This window comes from Dermacentor variabilis, chromosome 6, assembly GCF_050947875.1.
Source record: "Dermacentor variabilis isolate Ectoservices chromosome 6, ASM5094787v1, whole genome shotgun sequence".
Taxonomy (NCBI): Eukaryota; Metazoa; Arthropoda; class Arachnida; order Ixodida; family Ixodidae; genus Dermacentor; species Dermacentor variabilis.
This window is the reverse complement of record NC_134573.1, coordinates 160,396,543-160,422,794: the sequence shown is the minus strand read 5'-3', so window position 1 is coordinate 160,422,794 and position 26,252 is coordinate 160,396,543. Positions and strand designations below refer to the sequence as shown.

The window sequence follows — 26,252 nt, the reverse complement described above, 5'->3', positions numbered from 1 at the left end:
AATGGCCGGGACCACCGACCTTGGCGTTGGCACACAAGGTCGACAAGGCTAAGCCGCAGCAGCACCGCACAACGCGCGTGTATACACACAGAGCGCTTATAAGAACTGCAGGAGCCGCGCGACTGATTGTGAATATTATACATACTGTGCGGAATTCGCGTTGCGCTTTTTCTTTGTGCGTTCGGCCAGCCGCGGAGAGGGAGGGGCGGCAACAACTACAGTGTCGGAATTGCTGGTTAGGAGTGAATCATAGGGATTAGGCGTTTCTGATTTGCAGTAAAGCGGCAGCCACGTTGCACGTATATCATTGCGACGCTATGTTTTTATTTTTGGCTTGGAGTTGACCGATTTGCGCCGCGCGATGATCGCGCACGTTTATGTACCGACCGGAAAGGTGTCTCACATGACCCGCCGCTTGCGACTCGGGGTGTTTACGAGTTTTTGCTGCTGAGCGGAAGATTGCGGGTTGTAATCACGGCCTCGGCGGCCGCGTTACGAAGAGGGCAGAAGGCGTCGCGCCTGCTTTAGAGAACACCCACGTGACTCATATTTTATTAAAAGCCCTCCAGTTGCTTTGAGACGTAAAAATTGATTGATTCCGAATACATCACAAGAGCATGAGACATGTAGCTTCTATGTTCCGGCGTAGTTTTCATAGCTTTTTGAGTGAAATGAATAAGCAAGGAGGCGAGGCACTGGCGCCTCGCCTCATATTAGAAAAATAAATACGGGCTAAAGTCATGGCAAAAGTTCGCGCTAAGTGTCCTGTGTGTTTTCTTTTTTTTGTAATCTTTTGCACATAAATTTAAGTATGCTAAAGTAGAATAACCGAACGGTGTTTTCGGAGGACGAAATGAACCTACAAACAACTGACTGGCACACGTATAGATTGGGGCGCTCGCCCGCACCTATACCGCGTGCGCGTAACCGGAAGCACGCATACGTACTCGTGTACATCAATGCACGCAGTTCCAGTTTGCTCGACACACCAAGGCGCGTTGTACGTACACCGTGTCTACCTCGGCGAGCTGCCTTATACGGCAACCGATCGCAACCCTGGCAGTTCGGCTCCGGTGAGTCTCGGCCGCACGCCGCCTTTCCCATCGCCTTTCCATCCAGCTCCTTGAAGCAGCAGCGGCAGCGGGGCATACCTATACCGTGCAAACGAACGTTAACACCCGCTCTCTCTCTCTCTCTCTTTCTCTCTCATAAGAGAACGGCCACGTCGCGCGAAAGCGGTGCAAGGTCGCTCGAGCCAAACTGCGACAAGTCGGCAAGCACAGCGGCGTGTCCTTGGCTCGCATGGCTGCAAGCTTGGCGCGCGCGCGCGACAAGTTCCTTGGGCGATCACAGGGGACCCTGCGGGCCCCCTTTGCAATCCCAGGGACATCGGCTTCGCGTGTACGACCCAATCAAATAAAACGGGGCCTCTCTCTCTATCTATATCTCTCTCACACCCCCCGTCCAGCACCTCCGCCTTAATTGACTCAATTCCTCCCCCTTCCCACCACTTCCCGATAACCGCGTGCCCCCCCCCCTCCTTCCCGCCCCCAGTGCGCAGAGGGAGCGACGGACGGCACATTCCTCGGTCGCGCTTCGCCATTAGCCGAGGAGTGCCATTTTCGGCGCGCATTCCTCTTCGCTTCGTTTGTCAGTGCCGCCGGGTTTAGATCGGACGCGCGCTTGTCTTCTGTATAGCTGCATAGAACTATATGGGCTGCATAACTAGGCAGCACAGAAACGATCCCTCGTCGTCCTGTGGTTCAGTGCGGTGGAACCACGCTGAACCACAGTTCCACCGGAAGTACGAGGCAGGCGGCTTTCGTACATTCAAGAACCCCAAGTGTACTTGGGCTCTGCTGGAAGCCAAGCTGCTTGTGTGCGAAGCGGTACACAAGCCTCTTGAGTCCTCTAACCTAAAGCTCAATTTTCCTTTTCTATCTCTTGAAAAAAAAAAAGAGAAAAGAAAAGAAAACGACGTCCACAAGCCGAGTAAAAGCGTACGCGCGCAATTACTTTATAAAGTCAACTGTAGGTCCATCGTGTGTCTCGTGTACGTCTTATTGTGTTGCGTCTTTCCTCTGATTTAGCCACCGTCATGTTACGAGTGCTAATTTTGCCCGGCAAGCCGCTCTTGTGTATATCATCGTTCAAAAAAAAAAGTGCTGATGTAATTGAAATTGACATTCATGTAAGAAACGTCAAAATTCTAAAAGTATGTAAGTTTAGAAAACGTAATCAGGTTTATATATCGCACCTTAGCAGCGAGAGAAAGAGAAACAAACAAACAAACGAAGGAAAGCGCACGTCTTCTGACATCTGCAAACGCCTCACACTATACTTCGGTGTCCGTAGGCGACAGCAATGTTTCAAAGCAAGAATCATCCACTGACGAACGTCACAAGCACACGGCCTGTCGCCGCCTACTCAGAAGCCGTGCTGTGTAGGGCTTCGCACCGCATGACATACCAGAATTTCCACTCTGGACGATGGCAAAGCCAACGGTGAGATTCTCAATCCCCGGAATAACGAGGAAGTCGAGAATGCTGGTTACTGGTGGGCTCAAGCATTTCGCATTATCCTACATTGCTTACGTGCATGGATATACCAAATATGTTTTTGCAGATGGTTCTGTGATGCAGGCCTCTTCCGCGGCAGCTTATACGGTACCTGAAATGTGATCGCACAACGGTCCAAGATAGGACACAGATCGCCGTCTGCAGCAGCTTAGTTGACAGGAGTTCGAGAAGCACTCTGCTGCATACTGCAACAAGGAGGAGGAGGAGGAGAAACATTTATTAAAGAAAGAAAGGACAAGCAGGTGTCTTTCTGCTTGTGCGGGAGGCACTCTTAGTCCAGGGCTCCTGCGGCTCTTGCTGGCTCCCGGGCTCGCCGCACCAGTTGCTGCTGGTTACGAGGGTCCGAACTAGTCAGCACGGCCTCCCGCTGCTCGGGTGTGGGGTTGGGTATTTGCGGGGCCGCATTCACGTTGGGGCACGCCCATGTAGTGTGATATAGGGAGGCGTAATCATTAGAAAGGGGACATTTGTATGAATATAGTGTAGGGTGTATTGCGTGTAGTCGGCTTAAATGGGGGTATGTGTTGGTTTGTAGTTGTCGCCATGTTACAGCGTCTACAAGTGAGAGGGTCTTGTGTGGAGGTGGGTATTGTCGTCTGTTCAATCTGTGGTGTTGTAGTATGGCGTTGTATAGTAAAGGTACGGTGTAGGGTTTGGCGGACGATCCCACCGCTGTTACCAGTTGTAGGAGTTGTCGGTCGATCTCGCTGCTGCCACCATTTGTTAGATTTAGAGTCGGGCTTGTAGGACGATCGGAGGAACTTGGGGCGACAGGACTAGGCGAACAGGATTTATTTACAGTATTTACATTTGAACATGGGATACATGTACACAGTCTAGCGTGACTCCCAAATGGAGCCCGCAAGACGAAGCATACAGCAAACGAGCACACAGCTCACGAGTACATTGACGAGCACAGAGCACGACGACAAGCACACTCTGATATAACAGCTGGCTATATCCACTTCGTGTTCCCTAGATTTCTTGCTGAGGCAAAACGTTCGACGGCATCGTATACAGGCCGCCTCTTTGCGGGACGTTTTACAAACACACACACGCACACACAGGTTTCAGTGCTCCCTCCGCGGGCAGACGACCTTTGCAGCGCAGTCGTCGTGGTGTTCATTGTCCTGCGTCCCCGTAGACAGGTGGTCACGCCCGATCCCAGCCGGCGCCTCTAAATTCCAGAGCGGACCTCGCACAGTGGCCTCCGCCGCGGTCCATTGTCTGGTGTCTCAAAAAGCGCATGGGGAGGTTCCGCCAATTACCTCCCCTCGAGAACTCTCCTGAGCTGACCCTTGCCGCGTGGCTGCCGGTTGTGCGCAGTTCTCTGAAGTAAGTTGTCCAGCGCTGTCCTCGCTGGTTCTCTGAAGGGCGCCCCCACCGCGGGTGGATCGAAACACGTGCAGCGGGCTGAAATAACTTGCACGTTGCCACCTCGGCAGGCCATTCCTAACAACCGGCTCCATGGATGTGGCCGTATACCTCTCTTGTGGCGCCAGGGAGGCATGAGCTCGGGCTACAGCGTGCGCACGCTGATTTCCACGGAGGGAATTGTGTCCTGGAGTCCACACTATTTCAACGTTCGGGAATTGGGAGGCTTGTTTGAGGAGTCGATGGGCGATTGAAGATATTCTGCCTCTCGCGTAGCTACGTTAAGCTGCCTGGGAGTCAGTAATAATTGTGACGCACTCGTTGGTCAGACTAAAGGTGATGGCCAAGGCGATGGCTGTCTCTTCCGCTACGAGGGCGCTGGCAGTGCGGACCGTCATCGAGACCACCTCTTGTAGGTTATAGTCGACAACGCTGGCTGTCATGGCTGCTTTTTGGGAGTACTGCGCGCGGCATCTGTATAGTGTGGTGGGGAGACTGCCATATTTTGTCTGTAGAGTTTTTGCGCGAGCTTGGCGACGATCGGCATGATGTTCCGGGTGCATGCTTCTGGGGATAGGGGCTACCTTAATGTGCTCCCGGAAGTTGGGGGCCAGATGAATTGCTTGTTCGTGGCCTTTGCCGTGTGTGGGGTAGCCTAGGCGCTCTAGGACTGTTCTTCCGGTTGGCGTGAGGGCTAGTCGTTCTCGCTGACTTGTGAGGTGGGCGTCTATAATTTCTCTTATAGTATTATGGACTCCTAGGGCTTCAAGCTTGAGTGTCGCTGTTCCCGGTGGTAGGCCAAGCGCTTGCTTGTAGGCTTTCCGAAGAAGTACGTCTAATTGATCTATCTCCTTGGGAGTGAGGAGCAAGTACGGGGCAGCGTAGGCAATGCGGCTGATTATCAGGGCCTGGACGAACTGTATTATATCGTCTTCTTTCAGTCCGTATTGTTTGGTGGTGATACGGCTGACCATTCGCATGATTTGGAAGGTGGTCTGCTTGAGACATTGGATGGTGTATGCGCCTCCGCCGTCCTGTTGTATGTGGAGTCCGAGAATGCGGACGCGGTTTACTGTGGGTATTTCTTTTCCGTCGAGGGTGAGTGCGATGTGGGGTAGTTCATTGAGTTTTCTTCGTGACTTCTGTCGAACGACTAACAGTTCTGACTTCTCGGGGGAGCACCGGAGACCACTTGTTTTTGCATATTGCTGGACGACGTCGGTCGCTTGTTGAAGGGCGTCTTGTTTCTCTCCTCCGGAACCAGTGGTGGTCCAGATAGTGATGTCATCGGCGTATATTGCATGCCTGACTCCTGGTATTGCGTTGAGTTTGTCAGGTAATTTCATCATAGCAATATTGAAAAGGGTGGGTGATAGAACAGAGCCTTGCTCCATAACTTCATCAAAACTTCTATGGCGCGACAATGGGACAACCCCGAACATCCGCAAGAGCGCCTCCAAAGACTTGACGCTGGTTTACGATTCCGGCTTCCACTTCGGTTGCGTAGAGGCCAGGAAACACTCATCCATGGATTACGGCTCGATGTGGCGTACACTCACCGATACCTTTACAAGACTGGACAAGCACGGGACCCTGACAGTAGAGTCTGTCACACTCCTGAGACAATAGCTCACGTACTTTGTGTGTGCCCTCAATACGCGGCCGAGCGAAGAACACTTAAGTCTAGTGTTGACTATTTGGACTCCCGCCCCTTTTCGGAAGAAAAGATTTTAGGCACGCGGAGAAGAGTTGACCATGCCCAACGTGCCATAATGTCACTCTTGAACTTTCTACGTGAGACTGGTTTAGACGATCGCTTCTAGAACCTGTGAGACGTGCAGACAGTGCGAAATGCGTTTGCGCGATAACTTTTTGTGTCGACAAGATTACTCTTGCGTGTATTGTGTCTACAGCGCGCATCCGCGTACTGGACAACGTGTATATAGTAGCTCATTGTACCATCACATAATCACCTGCCACCTACCTTTCCCTGTATTTCCCACTTCCCCTTTCCCCATTGAAGAGTAGCAGGCTAGAGACACCCTCTCCAGGCCAACCTCTCCTCCTTTCTCTTCATTGAAATCTCTTCCTCCTTCAAAGCGGGTATTATCTTCCGACTGTCGCGCTTAATCAGTACGGAACAATGAGCTCTTCAGGTGCCAACACTGGCGAAAGACTTACGCATTTCAGTTACGTTATTGACAACGTTGTCCTCAAGTTCTTAGCCCCGAACAGGCTCAAGCGATAACAGTGCGACAAGGGGACGCCGTATACAAGTTTTACGAAAGAGATGCTATCTGCTAAAACGAACTCTGCAGAAGGTAGGCACAGGCATAGCCCGTAGGTGAAGCTAGATTTCGACGATAATTCGCAAAAACAGCAACGCCTATCCACAAAGAAGGTTTATGGCCTAACATCTTGCGACGAAGAAACACACACCCGACCGTATTTTTTATATTTTGAATGCGCCTCTTTGAACGATCGCGTTGGGCAAGAATTATCTGATTACATGGCCCAAGATGGTTATTTTGCCTTCAGACAAAACTAACACTAGTGGAGCCTGTCGCAATTGCCCTAATTAAGACAACAAAAAGAATTATAGTAGCTTTTTAGTCAGCTTCACCGCAATACAGCAGTATTCGACGGTGAAACATACACACTGTATTGAGGCAGAGCATACTTGCTGTACAGTAGTGAAAACGGCGCTCTGTCACGGGGCCTGGTAGGTACAAGCTTTGCGGGCCGTTACATATGTGTATCCACTTAGCCTGCAATGACTCCACTGGGACTGTGCCTAACTTCATCTGTTTGTTTATCTGCATATATTGTAACGGCTAGAACGCTGTACAGCTGTTCACCCGTTTCAAATAGTAGAGCTACACATCGTCATTATCATCGTAGTACGTGCTGTTGATTGCAATATCAGAATACTGGAAATCAAAACTTGGCAAATGCCATGTAAATTCTTTTTTACTCCCCATCGTCACCTATCACCAAGGTGTTTGTCCCTTCTCTTCCTTGCTCCATGTAGAGTGTCACTCAGGCTGTTATCGTTGACTTTCCTGTTTAAAAAATATCTGTCTTCTACTTCGTTGAATTTTGGCCCATGCAAAAGAGTATTTCGAAGTATTTGCAGTGATGATGACGTCTTTTGCATGCAAAAAAAAAAAAGAAACGCTAATGTAAGCGCCGTTTCATTTTGGAATTTGTAGTAGGGTGCAAAAGTTTGCGGAACAAAATGATATCGAAAGTTCAAGATTTTTTTTCTAAGCCTACTCGCGCATCCTTAAGTAACAGCGAGCCGCGGTATGTCATTTTGTGTGCCGCCGTATTTTATTGAACCTCTTAATTATCGCTTGCAGCGTATAACTCCAAGATAACCCAGTTCTGCGGTTCAGTTCCAATATCGTTTCACAAACCCCACCGCATTGTTCTTGTGCACTTGGAGAAAGTAACACGAACTGAAACTTTGTGAATAATAATAATAATAATAATAATAATAATAATAATAATAATAATAATAATTTGTTGTGAAAACACACATACACTTGATAGAGAGGAAAATGATAGTAAGGAGAAGGTTGGCAACTGCCACCGGAAGGGGCAGAACGCCTGCCTACTCTTCAGAGGCGAGGAGGCAGAAGAATAGAAATGGAAGATAGCAAAGAAAGAGCAAGATGAAAGATCACAAAAACTAAAGTAGAACAATGACAGAACAGACAGTATGGCCAGTCACACTGCAGGTAAGGCTAATATATAGTAATGTTAAAAACATATTATGTCCAAGATCTTGTCAGACCATACAAGCGAAAGAAATTGCAGTCTGTATCTGCCCCACTATGTAGTCCTACTATATATATATATATATATATATATATATATATATATATATATATATATATATATATATATATATATGTGTGTGTGTGTGTGTGTGAACGGGTTCCGGATGAGAAAAGGCGGTGTATTTTTCACCGGACGCGTCGGTGTCTCGGCGACAGCGGTCCTCGCGCACTGCCTGGCACGTACGCTTGATCACAAAGCACAACGTTTTCGTTTGCGTGCTGGTAAACGCACCAATTGCAGGTAGGCACTCGCCATCGGACCTGGGGATGGACAGTCGCGGCCGGCGCCGTTCGCACAACCACTGTTTGCGGTAAGTGAATTAAATAAATTAATAAAGTTCTGAGGCATTACTTACCAAAACCACGATCTTATTACTGCAGGTATACGCCGTAGTGGGGGACACAGGATTAATGAGGAGCACCTGAAGTTCTCCAGAGTGTAACTAAATGTAACTACACAAGCCTGATCTTTTTATTCTTTTGTTCTTGCTTTTTTTTTTGGCATTCTCCCCTCCTCAAAATGCGGCCATTGCGGTCGGGATCGAACTCGCTACAATCTTGCTCAACAGCGCAATGCCGTAGCCACTGACTTATCTCGGCGTGTAGGCAAATGATTAAGGGAGTGAAGTGAGTCTGCGAATTTCTTTGTTTTATTTTTTTTTTTCGATTTGAATGTTGTAACGAGAACACCGCCGAAGATTGCGAAAGTGTCGCAATATTTTCCGAGCGTGCCAGAATTAAGACGGGGGACCTGTCCTAAGATGACGGAACATCAAGAAGCTATATATAGAGCAAAACAGGAACCGCACGGCAGGTATGTCGTAAATTCGAACCATGTTGCCTTTTAGGTACTACGTCACTGCAAGCTGCTACGATAACGAAATGCTCCTTGTTATGGATAAGTAAGCATTTAATCACATGAACAACACGCCCTTTCGCTTTACAGCGCACAATTTTCTACAATAGAAATGCTGTAGAGACGTGATGTATATTTACCTCGGTAATGGGTATGCAAAGCAACCGGCCGAGAAGGCTGCCACCTCGTAAACGCTTTATACCTCAGAACAGGTTCGTACATTAATATGTACAACATATTACATAAACGTAATAATATTGTAAAGTTTCGAACATCGAATTCTCGAGCATAATACGAACCGAGTAACGAATACTCAGTCCAAATCTATCACAATTAAACCCCTGCAGGAGACGTCAACAAACTCACAGTGCGTTCGACGAACTCCTCCACGAGACTGCGGCGAAGTTGTTCCATCTTCGCTGGCTTGACCGCTCGGCCGCCGGTATAAGCCGGGTTCTACGTGTGACAGCCCGGGTCTCAAAGCACGCAAACTTATCTGCTTATCAGCGGAGGTGTACGAGGTGTCCGTCGAGATGGCGCGCTCTTGCGGAACGCGCTTTTCTTCTTTTTCTTTCGCATTTTGCCTAATCTTCCGGCGCATCTAAAACGGGAACAATGTCCTTCGCTTTATCTTCTCGTTCTTTTTTCTTTTCTCAACTCAAACAATCCCAACGCGGCAAAGTTGCGGTAAAGGGTAGCCTATGCCATTATGTGAGAGCTAGCATACACAGGAACACCAGGCGGCTCTAGAGTTACTCTAGAAGCTCGCCCCCCCCCCCCTTTTCTTTTTGAGCTTATATAGCAAATCTAGGCAGCTTTCGTAGAAGATACGCCATCTGGTGGAGGGTAGAGTGCGCCCGTGTAGGCTGCTTATCGGGACGCCGCCACTCACTCGCCGCTTCGCAAACATTGCCGTCGTACGAGCCGAGCAAACCTGCCGCACCGACGGTGCCCGGAAGGACAAATTGTTTTTGTTGGAGCACACACGCTTCCAGAACGACTTTCCGTTGTCCACGTGCCTGGAGCCCCACATTCGGCAGGGCAAAGGGAACGGTGTCACATACTGCGGTTACATACAAGACAACGCAAAATACTGAGTTCAATATATTCAAAGCGTGCGATCATTTATGGAGCTTTCTGGCAGCTGTTGGTTGCTCGTTTTATTGATTGATGGATAGATTGATTGATTGATTGATTGAGTGAGTGATTGAGAGAAGTGCACCTCGAATGTTGCCATTATCGCGCCAATAAAAAAAGAAATAATGAATTATGGAGAAATCGTCGATGATGATTGTCAATGTAAGCGACCAAACGAAGGAGCGAGCGAGCGAGCGGACGAGGCGTCAATGTTAAAACCCCTTAAACTTCGTAAAGTTGTGCCACGCTTTGGAAAATGCCGCCTCTTCCTCGCGCGCTCTGGCCGAGGCCGCCGCCGTGTCGCTATGTCGCTATTGGCCTAATAGTATCACTTGGGTCCTCGCGCCTTGCTTCAGCGCCATTTTTTTCTCGAGAAGCGTCTACCATGCGTCTACGAAGTGGCGAGGAGCGCATGTTGGCGCCTTTGCTACGCTGGAGCAGTGTAGGTGGCGCCACGGTCGAGGAGGGAGCGTGAAAGAGAGGAGAAACAAGGAGGAGTAAAGGCGGAGGAGGAGAGTGTCGCTACTTTACGAAGTTTAAGGGGTTTTAGTCAATGCTCCATTCCCCTCCCCCACCCCTTCCTTACGTCTCTCCCCGCAGTTCACTTGCCCGAGAACACGCACCCTTTCCCTCGTCGCTTTTCCTAGCCTCCCTGCGCATTCCATCGCCGCAAGTCCAGGCACCGAACATCAGCCATCGCCGACCTATGACCACGGCACGCCGACTTCCGACTGCCGCCAACCTCGAAACCGGGTGAAAGAGGCAAAGAAAGCTATTCGCTTTAAAAGAAGAGAAAGAAAGGAAGGAGGAAAGAAACACAGAAGCAAGCAAGGGGCCGGCAGGAGAGTTTTATCAATTGGGAAGCCAAATTTGGTGGATGATACATCGTCCACATGCGTAATAGCACCACTACTTTTGTTTAAAAACTTGCACTCTTTACTTCTGTATCTGCTTCTATTTTTGCATTGTACCCACCCCCTCTCTAACGCCCTTAGCTTCCGGGCCTTGAGGGTTCTGCAATAAAATGAAATGAAAATTAATAAAAAAAAGAACACAAAGAGAGTACAAAAGAACGCGAAAGGCGTACAAGATAGTTTTGGGTACGAAAAGCCGCTTGGAAGATAGCATTGAAAAAAAAAAAAACTCTTCTACGTGGGCGCGGCCAGCGGTTACAACGGCCTCCCATTAGGGGGGTCCTAACAGTAGCTCCTCAGGATCAAATGAAGTTCGTTGTCTGTGTGTCCCTATTGTTATCGGTACAGCCTCCGCTGAGACCACTCATCAGTTGACGGCGAATCGGGAATGCGAATATTGCACTCCTAATCTCTCCGTTCACATTAGGCATTCTTCAAGTATTGCTTCATGATTAAATTCCATGAAAGACACCGCCATCAGTCGGATTGGTTTCTCGTGTCTATGAAGAATATCCCTCAGGACGTCCTTTCAATTAAAGCAACTGAACGCCAAAAACGAGAACCGCGCAGATAAAGGAGACGAGCGTTCTTCTTCGTGTTCTTTTTCGTGCGTAAATGTAATTTATTTTCTTTCTTTTTTATCCTTTTGCACCAACTTCAGGTACGCCTTACATGTAGCATGCAACCTTTGGTGTTTGCGTTCTGATAAGAGCAGTACAAGTGATTTACGCCTTCTCTTGAAGGTCACACTTGAATACCACATGGGAAATAAACCAGGAACGCTCTTGATTCCCGATAGTAAAAGTCCTAGCCCAATCAAAGTCGGGTATCGCGACGCAGAGTGCGCGGAGCATAGAGCTCGAACGTTGAAACTCCGTGTTTTTCGAGCTAAAGCCCTTCCTCACGTTTTCCGCCGCGGTGAGCTGGTCATAGGATAAAGCAGGCCCTGGACATGCAAGCGTGAGCTAGCGCTCAAAATACGGTAGGGAAGTGGCGTCGTCTGGCGGATTGTAGAGGAAACCAGACGCATGCGTTCTCGCCTTCACCCTTGCGAATCGCCGCCGTCCGCTTCCTTGATGCGGGGCGAAACATCATTGTGTGAGCGCACGGGGGCGTTCAGGGCATCTGCGGTGGCTGTCTTGTGAGGTCCACTTTTGCATGCAAACAGGCAGGCGCATTGTTTGGTGCGTGACGTTCAATCAATATGCAAGGAGCAACAACAAATTCTCCTGATGCAGGGTGCCTTCGGTGCCTACGTTGTGAAGGTTTTCTGGTTCTTCAGAAGACTCCCAGTGTCCCTCGTACTCGTGCACTCGCTCAGTCACTCACTCACTCGCCGCTCACTCACTCACTCACTCACTCACTCACTCACTCACTCACTCACTCACTCACTCACTCACTCACTCACTCACTCACTCACTCACTCACTCGTAATTCAGTTTCAAAAGCCAACAAAAATATATGCGATCCATTAAGGCCCTCCGCAATACAGTTGTGTAATACGGTGAAGCATACGCAGTGTATTGCGGTGGAGCGAAGTGAAAATTTGAGCAAGTACAAAGTGTAAACGTACGAAATGTAAACAAATGTCATTATTTATTATCCCTTAAAACAAAGGGGAAACGGAGACAACAAAGATGGAACACGGTCTGACCCGTGGGTTGGAGGCTCGCCGAGGCCCCAACCCACGGACTACGCCCGTTCCAGCTTTGATCATCCTGCTGCTCCTTTGGTGACCTGGAGATTCCGCGTCGCCCGGTTTATCATGATATCAGGTGCTCTCCTAAGGCCTCTGTTTGCAGGTAACGATGCAGTGCTTAAACATTGATCGTATGACAATAAAGTTGCGACCTTGGTGTCAGCGTGTCGGAACGGAACGACAACGAAAACGAAAAAAAGATATTTTTGACTGGAATAAGAACGTAACCGAAACGTTATTTATTATTTTGTTTGGGAGCGTAACCAAAGCATTTTTTATCGGTTTTCGGTTCAACGGGAAAGTCGGCAATCCGAAACAACCGAGGTCAGGCAACGTCAGCATAAGCGCTTATCTCACGGCTCCGCATTAGCGCGTATCTCAGACAGGGATAGCGCGAGCGATAGCCGGTCGAGCGCTCCACTAATCTAAGCGTGCCGCACGGTGCACTAGCAGATCAGCATCGTAGCAAAAGTCAGGGCTTGTGCGCTGAAGAGCTTATCACTTCGTTTTCTACGGGTGAAACGCTTTGTTACCGAAGTTTTATCGTTCGTTTAAGTTCATTTTATCGGAACAGCGGTAGCTCATTTGGGAGAGTACACTCGATGACGGGCTGCTTCTGAGATCATGCTAAGTGCCTTGACTCAAGGCACTGAGTATGATATCAGATTTCGTAATTCAATTGTTCAGAACAATAAATACTATGTTTTTATCGTTACTCTGCTTCGAAAATTTCTGCATGCAAACAAAAACTGTCATGAACCGTTAGGAATCATTTCTGTTTTCGTACCGGAGCAGAACACGAACGCAACTTTTTTCGGTGGAATGAAACTAAACTCAAAACGAAAAAACATTTCGTTCCGACATCCTGCTTTGTGCTGGATGAACATAAACATTCCAAGAGATGTCACCTTGCATAGGATGAAAGTAAACAAAATATGCATCGTCGTTAGGCGTAAAACATTTATTTACCGCTTTACTTAAGCTTTGCTTCCCGTAGATTTCAAGATTTGCGTCAGATCCGCATTTTGTTCTTTTTTTTAATTTTCACGTGCTAAGTTATTTTACCGCGATACATTGCTGCATTGTGGTGAAGTTTACTAGAGCACGTTTGTTTTGTGGAACGCATATAAGACTGTCGCGTAAACGCCTCCGCTCTCAGGCACACCATAAACTGAAACTTCGTACGATCACAAATTATAAATAAGCGAAGAACCATGCAATTCGTGACGTAATCAGTTCAGCAAATTAAGTTTGCGTGAAACACGCATGCAAACAGGTAGTTTACAAGAGAGATTCCTTCTTAGGCTCTTTCGAATGTATTGAAGCTAGGTTCTGAAGCAAACTTTCTTTGACATCCTCAAATTTTTCCTTCATTGCCGCAAATACGAAGAATGTTCTACGACGGAGGTTCCCATCCCCCTGCATCTCGCAATATCGTCTATCGGTCAACTTTGTCTTCTTGTGTGCTGTCGAAGTGCGAAACCAGGAAGAAGAAGAAGAAGAAGAAACTTTAGTAAAGAATAGTCCGGCAGAACTGCCGAAACCAGGAAATCCATTTATTTCACTGAATTGCAGTCATCTATTCTCGCATGTTAAAAAAAGGTGACCAGAGAAAACGAGAAAGAAAGCAGAAGAAAACACTAGGGAGAGGGCAACGGACTTTAAAAACGTGAAGAACGCCGAGCACGCCAGCGACGTCAGAGTTGAACTGCGGCCGCGCGGTGACGGCTTCTCCTACACGCACCAGTGCGCCGACGGAAGCCAATTTCGCGAACGAGTTTGAAGCTCGGGTCGCTGAACTGCCTGCCACGGTGCGGTCACCGATGAAGAGCTCTGCGGCGGCCTCGCTGCGCGTGCTCGTGCTTCCCTTATATGCATACACAGACCGGTCGCGTTCGCTATGCAGGACCGGCGCCGCAATACGCCGGGCTAGGGTGATGAGGTCACGAGAAGCCACAGGGCGAGCTTCGTTTCGTATAGTAACCAGCGTACTGAACGTGGGAAACTTAGCGTTATAAGAATGTCCTTTTTTGTTTTTGTTTTTCACTTAAGAAACTGCTGCATAGATTTCGTTTAAGTTGTACACGAGCAACGGCCCAGATACGAGATGTTCCCGCGAACGTTCTAAGATAAGCTCGCACAGGGCTTGCGCTGCAGCACTTAACGAAGGTTATAGATAGATGCTCGCATCATATATCATTCTAGAGTCAGTGAATCCATTCATTCAGCAGTTCTCTCGTCAGAAGTTGCCGCCTTAGCGTAATCCGCATGAACCAATAAACAATGCAGCACAGTAATAACGCGTTCGCGAGCTCGGATGTCTACGCAATTTTCTTTCCGTCGCTTTTAACTGTATTGTTGTAGAGCAACCACAATGACGCGAGGGAGCCTTTGTCCAAATTTTCAGAGATCATGCAATTGCAAATGAATACATCTTTCACGAAGTTTAGTGTTGCTTAGACAACCAATACGCTTTTAACAGCACTTACACCAGCAAAAAACACAGTTCGTTTTCCATGAACGTAACACGCTCATCAAACTATTTCAAACAGCTGTATTTTTGTAATTCCGTAAGTGAAGCGTCAGCCGCGCTTTATTACATAAACATACTTGTTATAGTAAAAAAAGGGGGTTGGGGAGTTAGAAAACCGTATGCCAAATTGTTTAGTCGCTGTCTCAGAGACTTTCAAAGGTAACAATCAAGTTCAAAATTATCCACACGTTGGAACAATGTGCAGTGATGACTACGTCCACATACTAACGAACGTCAAGCGTCCGCCATATCCTAAACCAATTGTGCGGAGCGTGTTCGCGTATAAGTGAGGGTCCCGTACAGGGATCACGTTTCGCTAATGCGAGCGCACAGAAAGTATGTTTATCTGATGGGAGGTGCTAGGAAATGCAAAATGGCACGCACCTGGAGTTTGGTTGTCGACGTGCCGGCCGGCAGCACTTGGACGTAGCCTCTGTGCACCAAGGTCATGGTGCACCTGCGTGGAAGAACAAAAGAAAACCGCGATGAAAAGGCAGAACAAAACAAGTACTGAACCACACGAGCTCTTTGGCTACAGCATATAAGTATTCTCTTGGGCGCCGACATAGTTCCTACGCTCAGTATTTCCCTATAAATCAATGAATCCAAACACAGCTGGTTCAGCCGTACCAGTTGGAAAATCGAGCAGTTGTAAATCGCAACCTAATTAGAAAAGTTTAGAAAGCGTCTTATAACAATTCCTTGTGATAGCCAGCTTCGTCTCACGGCCACATTTCACAAGTCATAAATTGGCAAGTATCATCATCAGTGAGTATCTCTGTCACGGAGTGAGTATGGTACGGAGCGAGTCACAATTACATCGTACGAGTGACGTCAAATGATGATGATAATGCGAATGTTCCCGATTGTAGCAAGACCCACACTCATAGCGCGGCACAAACCAAAGAACATCAGTGTGTTTCAACGATGGTTCTGGTGTTGTAGCAGGCTGTGTTTGCCTGGCGTGCTTGGTCGGTAATTGTTCCGCCTGAGCACATCTCACCCTGTCGTTAGTACAGTTGTTTCACCGACCGTACATTAATTCGGTGTGTCTGAGGGACACAAACAACAAACGCAGAACGCTTTTCATGATTATTGCGGTCCCTTCAGTCTTGGTAGCTCCCGTGTGGAAGACCCTTCTTTTGTAGGCCAACGCATTTCTCGCTCTTGGAACGGCGGGCAAATCGAGACGATGCTGACATCTTTGACCGAAACAGCGCGAAAGACGGGACACGGCGAGTGGCAAACAAACGCGCAGAGCACAGGCGAAGCGTTCCACATCTCCGGTGTCACCACGTAACGATTGTGCGACAGCTCAACTTGCTAGTCTATCTGCACATCCCGCTAACATTAGGTTACCGAATGCGCCTGCCGAGGCGATTCCAGGCAGTGAGCCGCCCACTGGCTTTTATCACGCTTCACCCAAGCGCATACAGAGAATGGGGCGTTTCAAACGCAGGTCAAGATTTTCACATCGACTCCTCCGAAACAAGAACGGAGATTCGCCTGCAAGAATGTAGAAGAAACAAAGGCTAGGTCGAGCCGCGGAACAACGCTAAGCGTCCCAAGCACGCGAGCATCCTTGGGAAGGAACCAGGGGTGTTTGAAGATATGCGGTATAATAAGTCGCCGAGCGCGCGCCAAGACGCAGCGAACCGGAAACGCGCCAACAAGATGGCCCAGTTTTTTTTCTTCTTTCTTCAGGGCGCGTGCGCGTGTGCACCCCTGACCATGCTCTGTGCACTATGCAAAGTAGGTTGCATGAGATTACATGTGCCACGCAGAAAAGAAGGCATTAATACCTATAACTTCTTTTCGTTCTTGTTCTCTCTTCTGGCGCAGCGGATGCTACACGCGCTGCCTCCACGCGTGGATCCGCAAGCTCCTAATTACAGGCTCGACGGAACGTAAAGCAGCAGCGCACACAGGGATGCCTACGTGCCCTGTCTTGTTAAAAACAGTGTAACAAACTGTAAGCTAAAGCGGGCCTCAGCCAATCCGCCGGTGAACACAGCAGCGCACTTCATTTCATTTCTTTTTTTTTTTTTTTTTTTAGGGTGCGTTCCAATTCGGGCCACTAAGCAAAGCTGCCTAGAACGTTGTCTGTGAACATAGCTGCTTTTCTCCGATTTGGAACTCGAACATACCTTGGCTTAGCTGTGGCGTGAAATAAGCTATATATATATATATATATATATATATATATATATATATATATATATATATATATATATATATATATATCGCGAGCTGGCGCAGTAGTGTTCAGTGCCCTCTCGCGCAGCTCAGGCTATTTGTGATGAGACTACCTGGGCATCAAGCATTAATCGGATAACTTCTAAAGCATCAACTTAAACGCAGAGCTTTCAGCGGAGCAGTTGTAGGGCGCACCGAAAAGTCCCCAACTGATATTTTTTTGCATGGAGATAGGCGACGCGAGTCTAATTTTACCAAACTTGCAGAAAAGAGTGCTAGAAAAATTAAACACCGAACAATAAACGCCTCCTTTTCCTTCCGCTCGCACAGCGTTATTTAGACTTAGGTGCAGGTTAAAGAACCCCAGGCTATGAAAATGGTTTTGAAGCCCTTCAAGTACGGGGTATTGCATAATACGATGCTCGTCCCGAGCTGCCGCTGCTGCCAATTTGACAGTGCCTTCAATGTAGATATTTGGGCTTCTTGGTGTAACATTTTGAAGCTTTTCTTGTAGCGCAAAAAACACGACCACGCAGAAGAGAAAGAAACAGACACATACAGGCGCTAACTTCCAACAACGGAAGTTAGCGCCTGTCTGTGTCTGTTTTTCTCTTCTGCGTCCTCGTGTTCTTTGCGCTAGAAGAAAAACTTCAAAATGACTGTACCTGGCTTGCTTGCTTTATTGCGCTGTTCCGGATGGGCGTTTTCTTCAGTACGGCGTCTCTCATAGCCTGTGTTACTCGGGCCACTAAAATCAATCAATCAATCAATCAATCAATCAATCAATCAATCAATCAATCAATCAATCAATCAATCAGATAATTAAACTATTTATCAGTCAGTCAGTCATTCAGTCAGAATTCAAATATGTGGCACCACGGCAGTAAGAAAAATAAATTAGTCCTCCTTGTTATTCCGTCAAACGAATGGCAGGCATCGAGGGACACAGTGTGTCAAAGCACACGCATTCGTACTGTCGTTCCCTATAAGCTCGGAACTGCCCAGGCGCATCTTGTTTCCTGGAGGTCGCTGCGACGCCAAGAAGAGGAGAACACGACGAAAAAAGAATGCGAGTAAGGAGTGCAGCCAACGGAGCAGAAGCAAAGAGCCACTGACTTAAACGACGTTGTCCACAGACGAATGTCGCGCCACTGAATGCGTTATCTGCATCGCCACAGCCGAGTGAGGGCACCCTTGTGGTTGTCCATCACGCTTGCGAAACTGCCAGCGGTATATTCTCTCTCTCTCTCTCTCTCTACTTTTCTTTCTCCGCTTTTCTCTGCGTGACAGCGCACAGGGTCGTGGGGAGGCTTGGCTGACAGACAGACGTTCGTAAGTGGGGGACAAAGTTCTCTTAATGCAACGGCCTTCGCCTTGATCGTTTGTCGCCCCGTCAAGGCCTCGCCCACCAGATCGGCCCTGAAGGCGCGTCCTTCGACGAACATCTTTGCATTTCCCCCAGGTCTGCTCGACGGACCGCGTCATATCGGCCATGTCTGCAGAGTAATGGCGCTCTCCGCGGTCTATTTCTGTATCGTCGCGAAAAATCTACGTCGAAACAGGACCGAATTTACATCTGCTTCTCGGGACTTTCTCCGCTCATGTTTCGCGATTCCAGCCTAACTTTTTTTTTTGCGCTTTCTTCGTCGACAAAAGAGAAAACGGGTAAGTTGATAAAGCGACCAATGAACCTGTCAGGTCCCCTCTATATCTCCTCAACACTGTCCTTTATTTTCCCCTTACCCTCTACCCCCGTGAGCAGTAGCGGGCCAGAGAGGCACACCTACATCCAACCTCTCCGCGTTTCTTTTCATTAAACCTTTTTTTCTCTCTTTCTGTCCGGCCTATATCTGCATCATCGTCAGAAATTTTCGTCGGGACTGGATTGAACTAATACCGACTTCGAGGGGCACTCTCGAAATATCCTTTGCTCGTTGAGCATAACATGTTCTTACGTCTCCTTTAAATTAAATTGGACGATAAAATAGCCGGTACACATAGTGTACCGGCAACAATATGGAAACGTCCAGATTTCTTACAGCCGACCTAAGCGTCCATTGGTTAACTATTTACTAATTTAGACACACAATATCCGCTAAATACGGTTATCGTATAAAATATGCGAAATAATGCGAAGAAACGGCAGTACAGAAAAAGGCGTCAGAGTATCTAGCGTCTTTCTTGTCATTACATATCTGACATCGCATCGCGTACTTTACACCTGAACCAAGTATGAACGTACTAACCCAGCAACAAGTATCAGTCTGCCACCAAGCAGCATCGAAATCTGCGGACGCTTTCTGCGGGATGCCAGACATTTGCGGCGAGTTCTTTATCGCCTGCGTTGGTCTTCTCTGTCTTCGGCAATGTACAGTTCAGCGTAATGCTTTCACATCGCGGGATCCGCGAAAAGTGTCCTGGCGACCTTTTCGTTCATAACTTCGAAGCACTGGCAAAGTATGCATGTCGCGAACTTGCACGCTTTCACAAACAGGCGCCTTAGACGGGACACAAGAAGGCAGGCACAAGACAAGCACTTGTTGAGGCGCTGTCCTATACTTTTGGTTTCTTTCAAGATTACGTAGACCTTATAGTCTGCATTTAGTTTTGTTATTGCTCGCCTGTCTGTGCCTTTCTTTCTTTTTTGCTTATTTAAAAGGGGATCGCTTATTCGGAGGAAGAGAGGTTGATCTGAGAGGTTGCTCCTCTGACCTGCTGCTTCCTTTGCTCAAATAGAAGTGAAAGAGAATGGTGAGAGATACGAGTGGCTTACGATGAGGACAGACCGAAGCCCGTGTCACTCAGCAATTCAAGGAGGCCCACGTTAAGGTTCTCTTAATTGACACGAAGGCTGGTCAAATGCTTAGAAGGAGAGCCCGAGGGAATGCTTGGTTGTGCGGAGAAAGATGCGTTGGACGCAGTAGCGAGAACAGATACACGATAGTTGTTGCATGGTCAATACTCACGTAGCAAGATTGCTTGTTCTAATTGGAAGGTGATAAACGACATAAGCAGTCTCCTTGACGAGTGGCACTAATAAGTTTTGAAACAGCTTCCACAAAAACCGTGCAACAGCGAACGCAGCACCAACCATCTAGCCAGGTCACACAAATTGCTTGAAACGGCGTCCTAGCGTGACTGCTTTGAATATCGATGGAAACTTGTAACTTGATCATTTCTGCACAGTATTCGCAGCTGACATGATAGACCAGGGCAAGCACGTCACATAAGTGCATGACAGTCGCTTAGGAGAATGTCGCTTAACGACATTCGACTTAAGAGTCGCTTAATGAAGTGCCGCCAGGCACGACGATGTCCGTCACGCTTACGTATGATGACACATCACACAGGCGCTGCCAATTTGAAACTGTTTGTGGTAAGGGCACAGTCAATCTGCTATAGATCCTCCCTTAGGCGTGCGCATAGCAAATGGCACATCTTAATGTGAACGGTTCGCAACAGGGAAGGAGAATGCCAACCGACTTCACTCTTCATTCAACACAGACCTGCTGGAACAAGGTGACTTGCGGGTATGTCTTCCCACGTTTATACAACGCAGAATTATTTTTGCCGTACCACAACAACCGTTGCCACAGCAACCGTCAACGTCGCAGCTTTTCAATTCCTTAGGTATCAACGCCCACAACGATCATTTTCAATCGCCCCGAGCTCTCGAGCGGCACAGCTCCAGCCAGGCATGACGGCAGAGCTCGGCGCGGGCAAACACAACAACCTCGCCAACGCGGAGCGACCAGTCAGCGTGTCCCGAGCACGCGCGTTGGCCTTCCTCGCACTGCAGCGCTGCATGCATAAGATGCACAACGCCGGCGCAGCGTTCTCTTTCTCTCTCTCGGCGCCGAAGCGCGCGGCAGTGCAAGCACGCGAGCACGCATGGGAAGCACCGGCGCCCACGAACAACGGAGTGCGTGGGCACTTCCACCGGTGAGCGGCGTCCCTCGCGCGCTACCTTTGCGGGACGGCGCTGCAAATTGAAGAGCGCAGCCGCCGTCGTGCCTGCGGTGCTACAAGAACACCCGGTGGGGGGGCGAGCGTGTTACAGGATTTCGGAGCCAGCGGGCGTGGCAAGGACGGCGACGCGCAGTGTTCCGTCACGGGCCACGGGCCATCCGGAGTGGCCCTCCCGCGGAGGAAGAGGCGTCCTCGTGCATCTCCTATTACCTCGAGCGAGGGACAACGTGCGGTGCCGGCCTGCTCACGAACTTCTCAGCTGGGCCGTTCCTGTCGTTTCCTTCTTTTATTTCTCTCCACTGCGTGAAAGGCCGCCGCGCTCCTTCTGGACAAGCTGCCGAGAATGATGGCAGTTGTCCTTTGGAGATATCGAACGGCGTGAAGCAGTGGTGTTCGTGGAGCGAGATAATTTCATTTCGGCGCTACTAAAATAAAGATAAAGGAAAACGCTAGATTATATTACACCTATAGAGTTGAAAGTTTTCCCTGCATTGGTACGACTAAAATATTTATAGTATTGCTCAGTGGAAGAAGACGGTGAAGCTTCCCTTCATTGAATGTCCCACATAACTAAACATCTGTGCCAACGACGTCACTGACTTCGTTGACCACGTTATACTGCGTTAATGCGTGATGTCATGGATTTTGTGACATTTTCGAGTACTTAGAACCTTCTTGTGCCTGAGAGAGAGGAGGGAGGAAGGAAATGCAGGGAGGTTAACCAGACTTAATCCCGTTTGCTACAAAAGCCAACACAAGTTGACTGCCTCAGTTCTTGTTTTGTTTCCGGATACGATGTGAGCGATCTTTTTCGCCAAACAATTAACTTTAACCAGACGTTGCATCTATCTGTGACGTCAGAGAAACACAATGCGGGAACTTGAAGTCGGGGCCGTCACCATTCCATTACCTGTATGTCTTCTCCTGGCATATCAAGCCTAAACTCTACGCAACAGCAGCCCGCTTGCTATTATAAAGTACAATTCGCCAGAAGAACCTAATGTAATATTGCGATTTCCATCGAGAACCTGCGAGGGACGTCGAGTTATTATTAAATCACGGCACTCCTTGGAGTTTATGCATCTTGATGAGCGCGCGAGCACAAGCCCACGTCAGATAAATAGGCATATTGAAAAAGTGACGTTTATTAGGTGCTCCGATGAACAAGTCTACTTTCTCGACGAATGGAGGGCTACATTAGCTTCGCATTGACGATGCTACGTTTCTACAAGTATTCCTACCATCCCGTAACAAAGTACAATGCCAGAAAAGTTCCAGAACTGAGCTCGTAAAGAAATCATGTATTCAACTTACAAATCAATAACTTTAGGTGTTGTCAAAACAGTCTTCTCGTCTATCTAGCTGCCGCCGTTTCTGTAAGTCATATAAGCAAACAGAGAAAGCTTCATCCGGGATGTTCTTCAACGCATTATCCATAGCAGTTCAGACTGCTGCGATATCTTCATGACGCTTCCCTTCAGACGGCATTTTCGCACGGGTAAACGAAAAGAAATCCCATGGCGACAGGTCGGGTGAATACGAGAGACGTCGTGGAGTATGGCGTATGGCCAGATATTCCTGGACTGATAGAGCAGTTGGGTTCTCTGGTTGTTGTACGGCGAGAACACTGGCCCGATGACAACAAATCGGGCCGGTACTGCCAAGCCTATGGTTTCAAAACAAATGCGCTCAACTAAAATGCGACGTCGGCGGAGTATGCGCGCAAAACGACAGAGGGAAACACGATGGGCGCCGAGTCCTTCGGCCCACCACACAGCCATCAGCAAAGCTTGCACACACACGCAAACGAACAACACATAGGCTCCAGGCAAGAATAAGAATAAGGAGGAACAGAAACCGCCTTGAGAAGATAGACAAAAGAAAAGAGAAGAGACAATATACATGCAGCAGTTCGCAAACGACTCCAGAACCGTCCGTTCACGGGCGTCCGATACCTCCGCCATGCAGCGCGGCACAAATGAAGCGTCGAGAAACACTCGACCGGTCTCGGCTGCTGGAGAGCAGCGGAGGAGGGAGTCCTCGGCTACGGCCGTTGGTGCGCGCCAAGGCGCTTGGCTTGCAAGGCGTGCTGGCGGCTCTCTGCCGCCGCCGTGACCATCGGCAGTCGGCCAGCGGAGCAGCGCTCTTCTTCGGCGCCTCCGAAAGGTGATATGTCACGCCTGGTGGCGCATTGGAACGAAAGGTGATCGGCCACGGGCTTGCGAAAAGGCGCCGCGAAGACGAAGACGACGCAGCCGGCCTCCCGGCTTACGTCACGTACACACAAGCGCGGCCGCTGGGCCTTGACGCTTTCCCGCTGCGCTGCAGGCGCTTGTGTGCCTGCCCCATTCTATATCGCGAGGCGAAATCCGCTTCCACTGGCGCGAACCGTGACAAGGAAGCGGCCGCCGCTGTGCTGTTGGGATACCCCACCAGGCGGTCGGGAAAGGTATACAGCGAAAGGGTTCGCTTGTCTCGGCTGAACGTTCTGCGCTTGAGGTGTTCTTACGCAGCTGGTGCTCAAGGTTTCATTTAAGACTGGTGACGCATGCAGAAACACATACATAGTTTTGTAAACCATAGAGCTTCGTGCAAAAGTTACCAGAGGGAACTCTGGTGTTTGTGCCTACGGGAGCTGCAAGTGCGGCTGTTCAGAGAGAAATGGGATTAATGATGGTTAGTGCATTGCTTTGCGTAAACTTCGTCCTCGTGGCTTCAAACGGCTTCGCGACTTTGCAAATAGGTAATTTTCCGCAAACTATTTTGTTATAAATGCGACAATGCGCATGATTACACATGTGTGCAGTCATTAAATGTCCTGCTGTGTTTAGAAAATTATGAGCGCACGGTAATTTAGAAGGAAAACGCGCAAGAAATAACATCACAAGAGCATTTTAAGCCACAAGCAGGAAGATTAGACAGATTTACCCATTGTTGCGTTTCGCCTGCGACACGTGGTTTTGCCGGCGCGACTGCGGCGGGGCGGCAGATATTTTGGCCCGATCGTCGTCGCCGCAACGCTCATCGGCAGGTGTTTCCAGGCGCGACTGCGGCGATGCGACCGCAAAGGATCACCCTCTCATTCCAGTCATTGTGCCCGAACCAGGCGAAGCGAAAGCAGGGATCATCCTCTCATTACAGTCATTGTGCCCGACCGGCAGCGCTACGACAGGGTGCTACGAGATCGTGCTCGACATGGTGCTACGGCAGCGCTACGACAGGGTGCTACGAGATCGTGCTCGACATGGTGCTACGGCAGCGCTTCGACAGTGTGCGTCACCATTAGCCCATTGTACATTCACGTGCTCGTCTTTTGAGGGGTTCCTTCTTGCCCTCAACTGCGAGAGTATAAAAACAGCTGCCCCCGGACGCCAAAAGGAGGGCTCCGATTTCTTCTGTTGAGTAAAGTGCTCTCCCGTCTCTCTACTTCGGTCAAACCTGACCGCCAACTCTTTGCGATGTTAAAATAAACAAGTTGTTTCGTTGTTACCAGTCGACTCATGCTTTGCCGGGACCTTCGGATGCTTCCAGTTGTACCCCAGGCCGCCAGGCCAACGCTACCCTTGGGGCTTGCGACCCAGGTACAACCACGGGCGTCAGCGCCGAGTTCCCAACAGATCGTACCAGCGGTGCGATCCAAACATCTGGTTGGCAGCGGTGAGATCGCCTCCGACTTCAAACAACTGTCTGCCAGCGGTGAGATCGCGACAACGGAGGCCAGCAGCAAAGAGATGCAGTTGACTGTATGCTGAGCAGCTCAACGACGATCCGGGAGCAGTGCAACGAGCCCTGTGTGACGACTGGTTGCCTGCAGCGGAACGACTGCGCGGAATTCCTGCCTGCGAGGTTTGGTGAGTGCGGGACTTTCTTCTTCTGAGCTTTGCCAGGCTTTTTGTTAGTGTCAGAAACAGAGCTGGTAATTGTGGTTGTCGTTGCTGCCGGGTTAGTTTGCGGCAAGACAATAGTAAGCAGTAGAGAAAGCAGCATTCAGAGCAGCCATGGATTTGAAGTCGTTGCGCAAACCGAAATTGTTGGAGCTTGCAAGAGAGTTGGGTCTGGATGTCTCAGACAAACTAAGAAAACCTGAACTGCTAAAGGCTATTCTTGAGTTAGAGGCTAAGGATGACGAGCTGTCGGAATGCCTTGAGACTATTGAGGAGAGGTCAAAAAGACAGGAGCGCGAACTTAAAGAACAGAAAGAAAAAGAAGAGCGTGAACGTAAAGAACAGAAAGAGCGAGAGCAACAAGAGAAAAAAGAAGAGCGCGAACACGCTTTGGAAATGAAGCGTCTCGAGGTAGAGATGGAACGCGCTCGTAATAGAAGTCAGGCACACGGTGCAGGAGAACGAGTATTGTTCAAAATGACTGACCTGATGCGGCCGTTTAAGCTTGGAGAGGACATTGGTTTGTTCCTGGTTAACTTTGAGCGAACGTGCGAGAAGCAGGGGTTCTCTCGGGAAACGTGGCCACAGCGCTTGCTCACTTTGTTACCCGGCGAGGCGGCCGACGTAGTCGCTCGCTTGGATAGAGAGGAGGCAGAGGATTTCGACAAAGTGAAATCGAGTCTTCTAAAAAAGTACCGGCTGTCTGCGGAGGCGTTCCGTCGGAAGTTTCGGGAAAATGAGAAAGGCAAAAGTGAGTCATATACAGAGTTTGCGTATAGGCTTATGTCGAACATGCAGGAGTGGCTCAAAGAAGAGAAAGCGTTTGGTGACCACGATAAAGTTCTGCAGTGCTTCGGGCTAGAACAGTTTTATAGTCGGTTACCGGAGAACGTGCGATACTGGGTCTTGGATAGGCCAGACGTTTGTACGGTGGCTAAAGCCGCTGAGCTAGCCGAGGAGTTTGTGACGCGTCGGGCTCGCGGAGCTAAGGATGGTCAAAAGGGTGAATTTGGCTCGAAGTTCGAGAGGCCGAAGTTCACACCCATGAGAGCAAAGGGGAACACGCGTAGTGCGGATGCGAGTGGAAGCAGTGCGACCGAACCTAAGGAGACGGCGGCAGCCGAAGCCGAACGCAGAAAGCGGTTCGAGATGAGGCGAGCGGGCGTTTGTTATACGTGCCAGAAGCCGGGTCACTTTTCGGCGCAGTGTCCGGAAACAACACCAAAAGTTGTGTTTTTTTCAATAGGCAGCACTGACGAGAACATG

The 26,252-nt window shown here is 49.0% G+C and overlaps 1 protein-coding gene across 4 annotated transcripts in view; it reads right to left on the bottom strand.

The window, feature by feature from the left end:
• Nucleotides 1-26,252, bottom strand: part of LOC142585591 (protein FAM107B) — a 189,018-nt gene that overhangs the window by 125,494 nt on the left and 37,272 nt on the right. For 2 of the 4 annotated variants that reach the window (XM_075696470.1, XM_075696466.1), the window contains exon 2: nucleotides 15,322-15,394. In XM_075696470.1, the coding sequence (XP_075552585.1) occupies nucleotides 15,322-15,387 (66 nt within the window). In that variant the 5' untranslated portion in view covers nucleotides 15,388-15,394. Of the gene's footprint in view, nucleotides 1-9,020; nucleotides 9,110-15,321; nucleotides 15,395-20,462; nucleotides 20,492-26,252 lie in introns of those variants that run through there. The other 2 variants (XM_075696467.1, XM_075696468.1) reach the window with 2 other exon arrangements.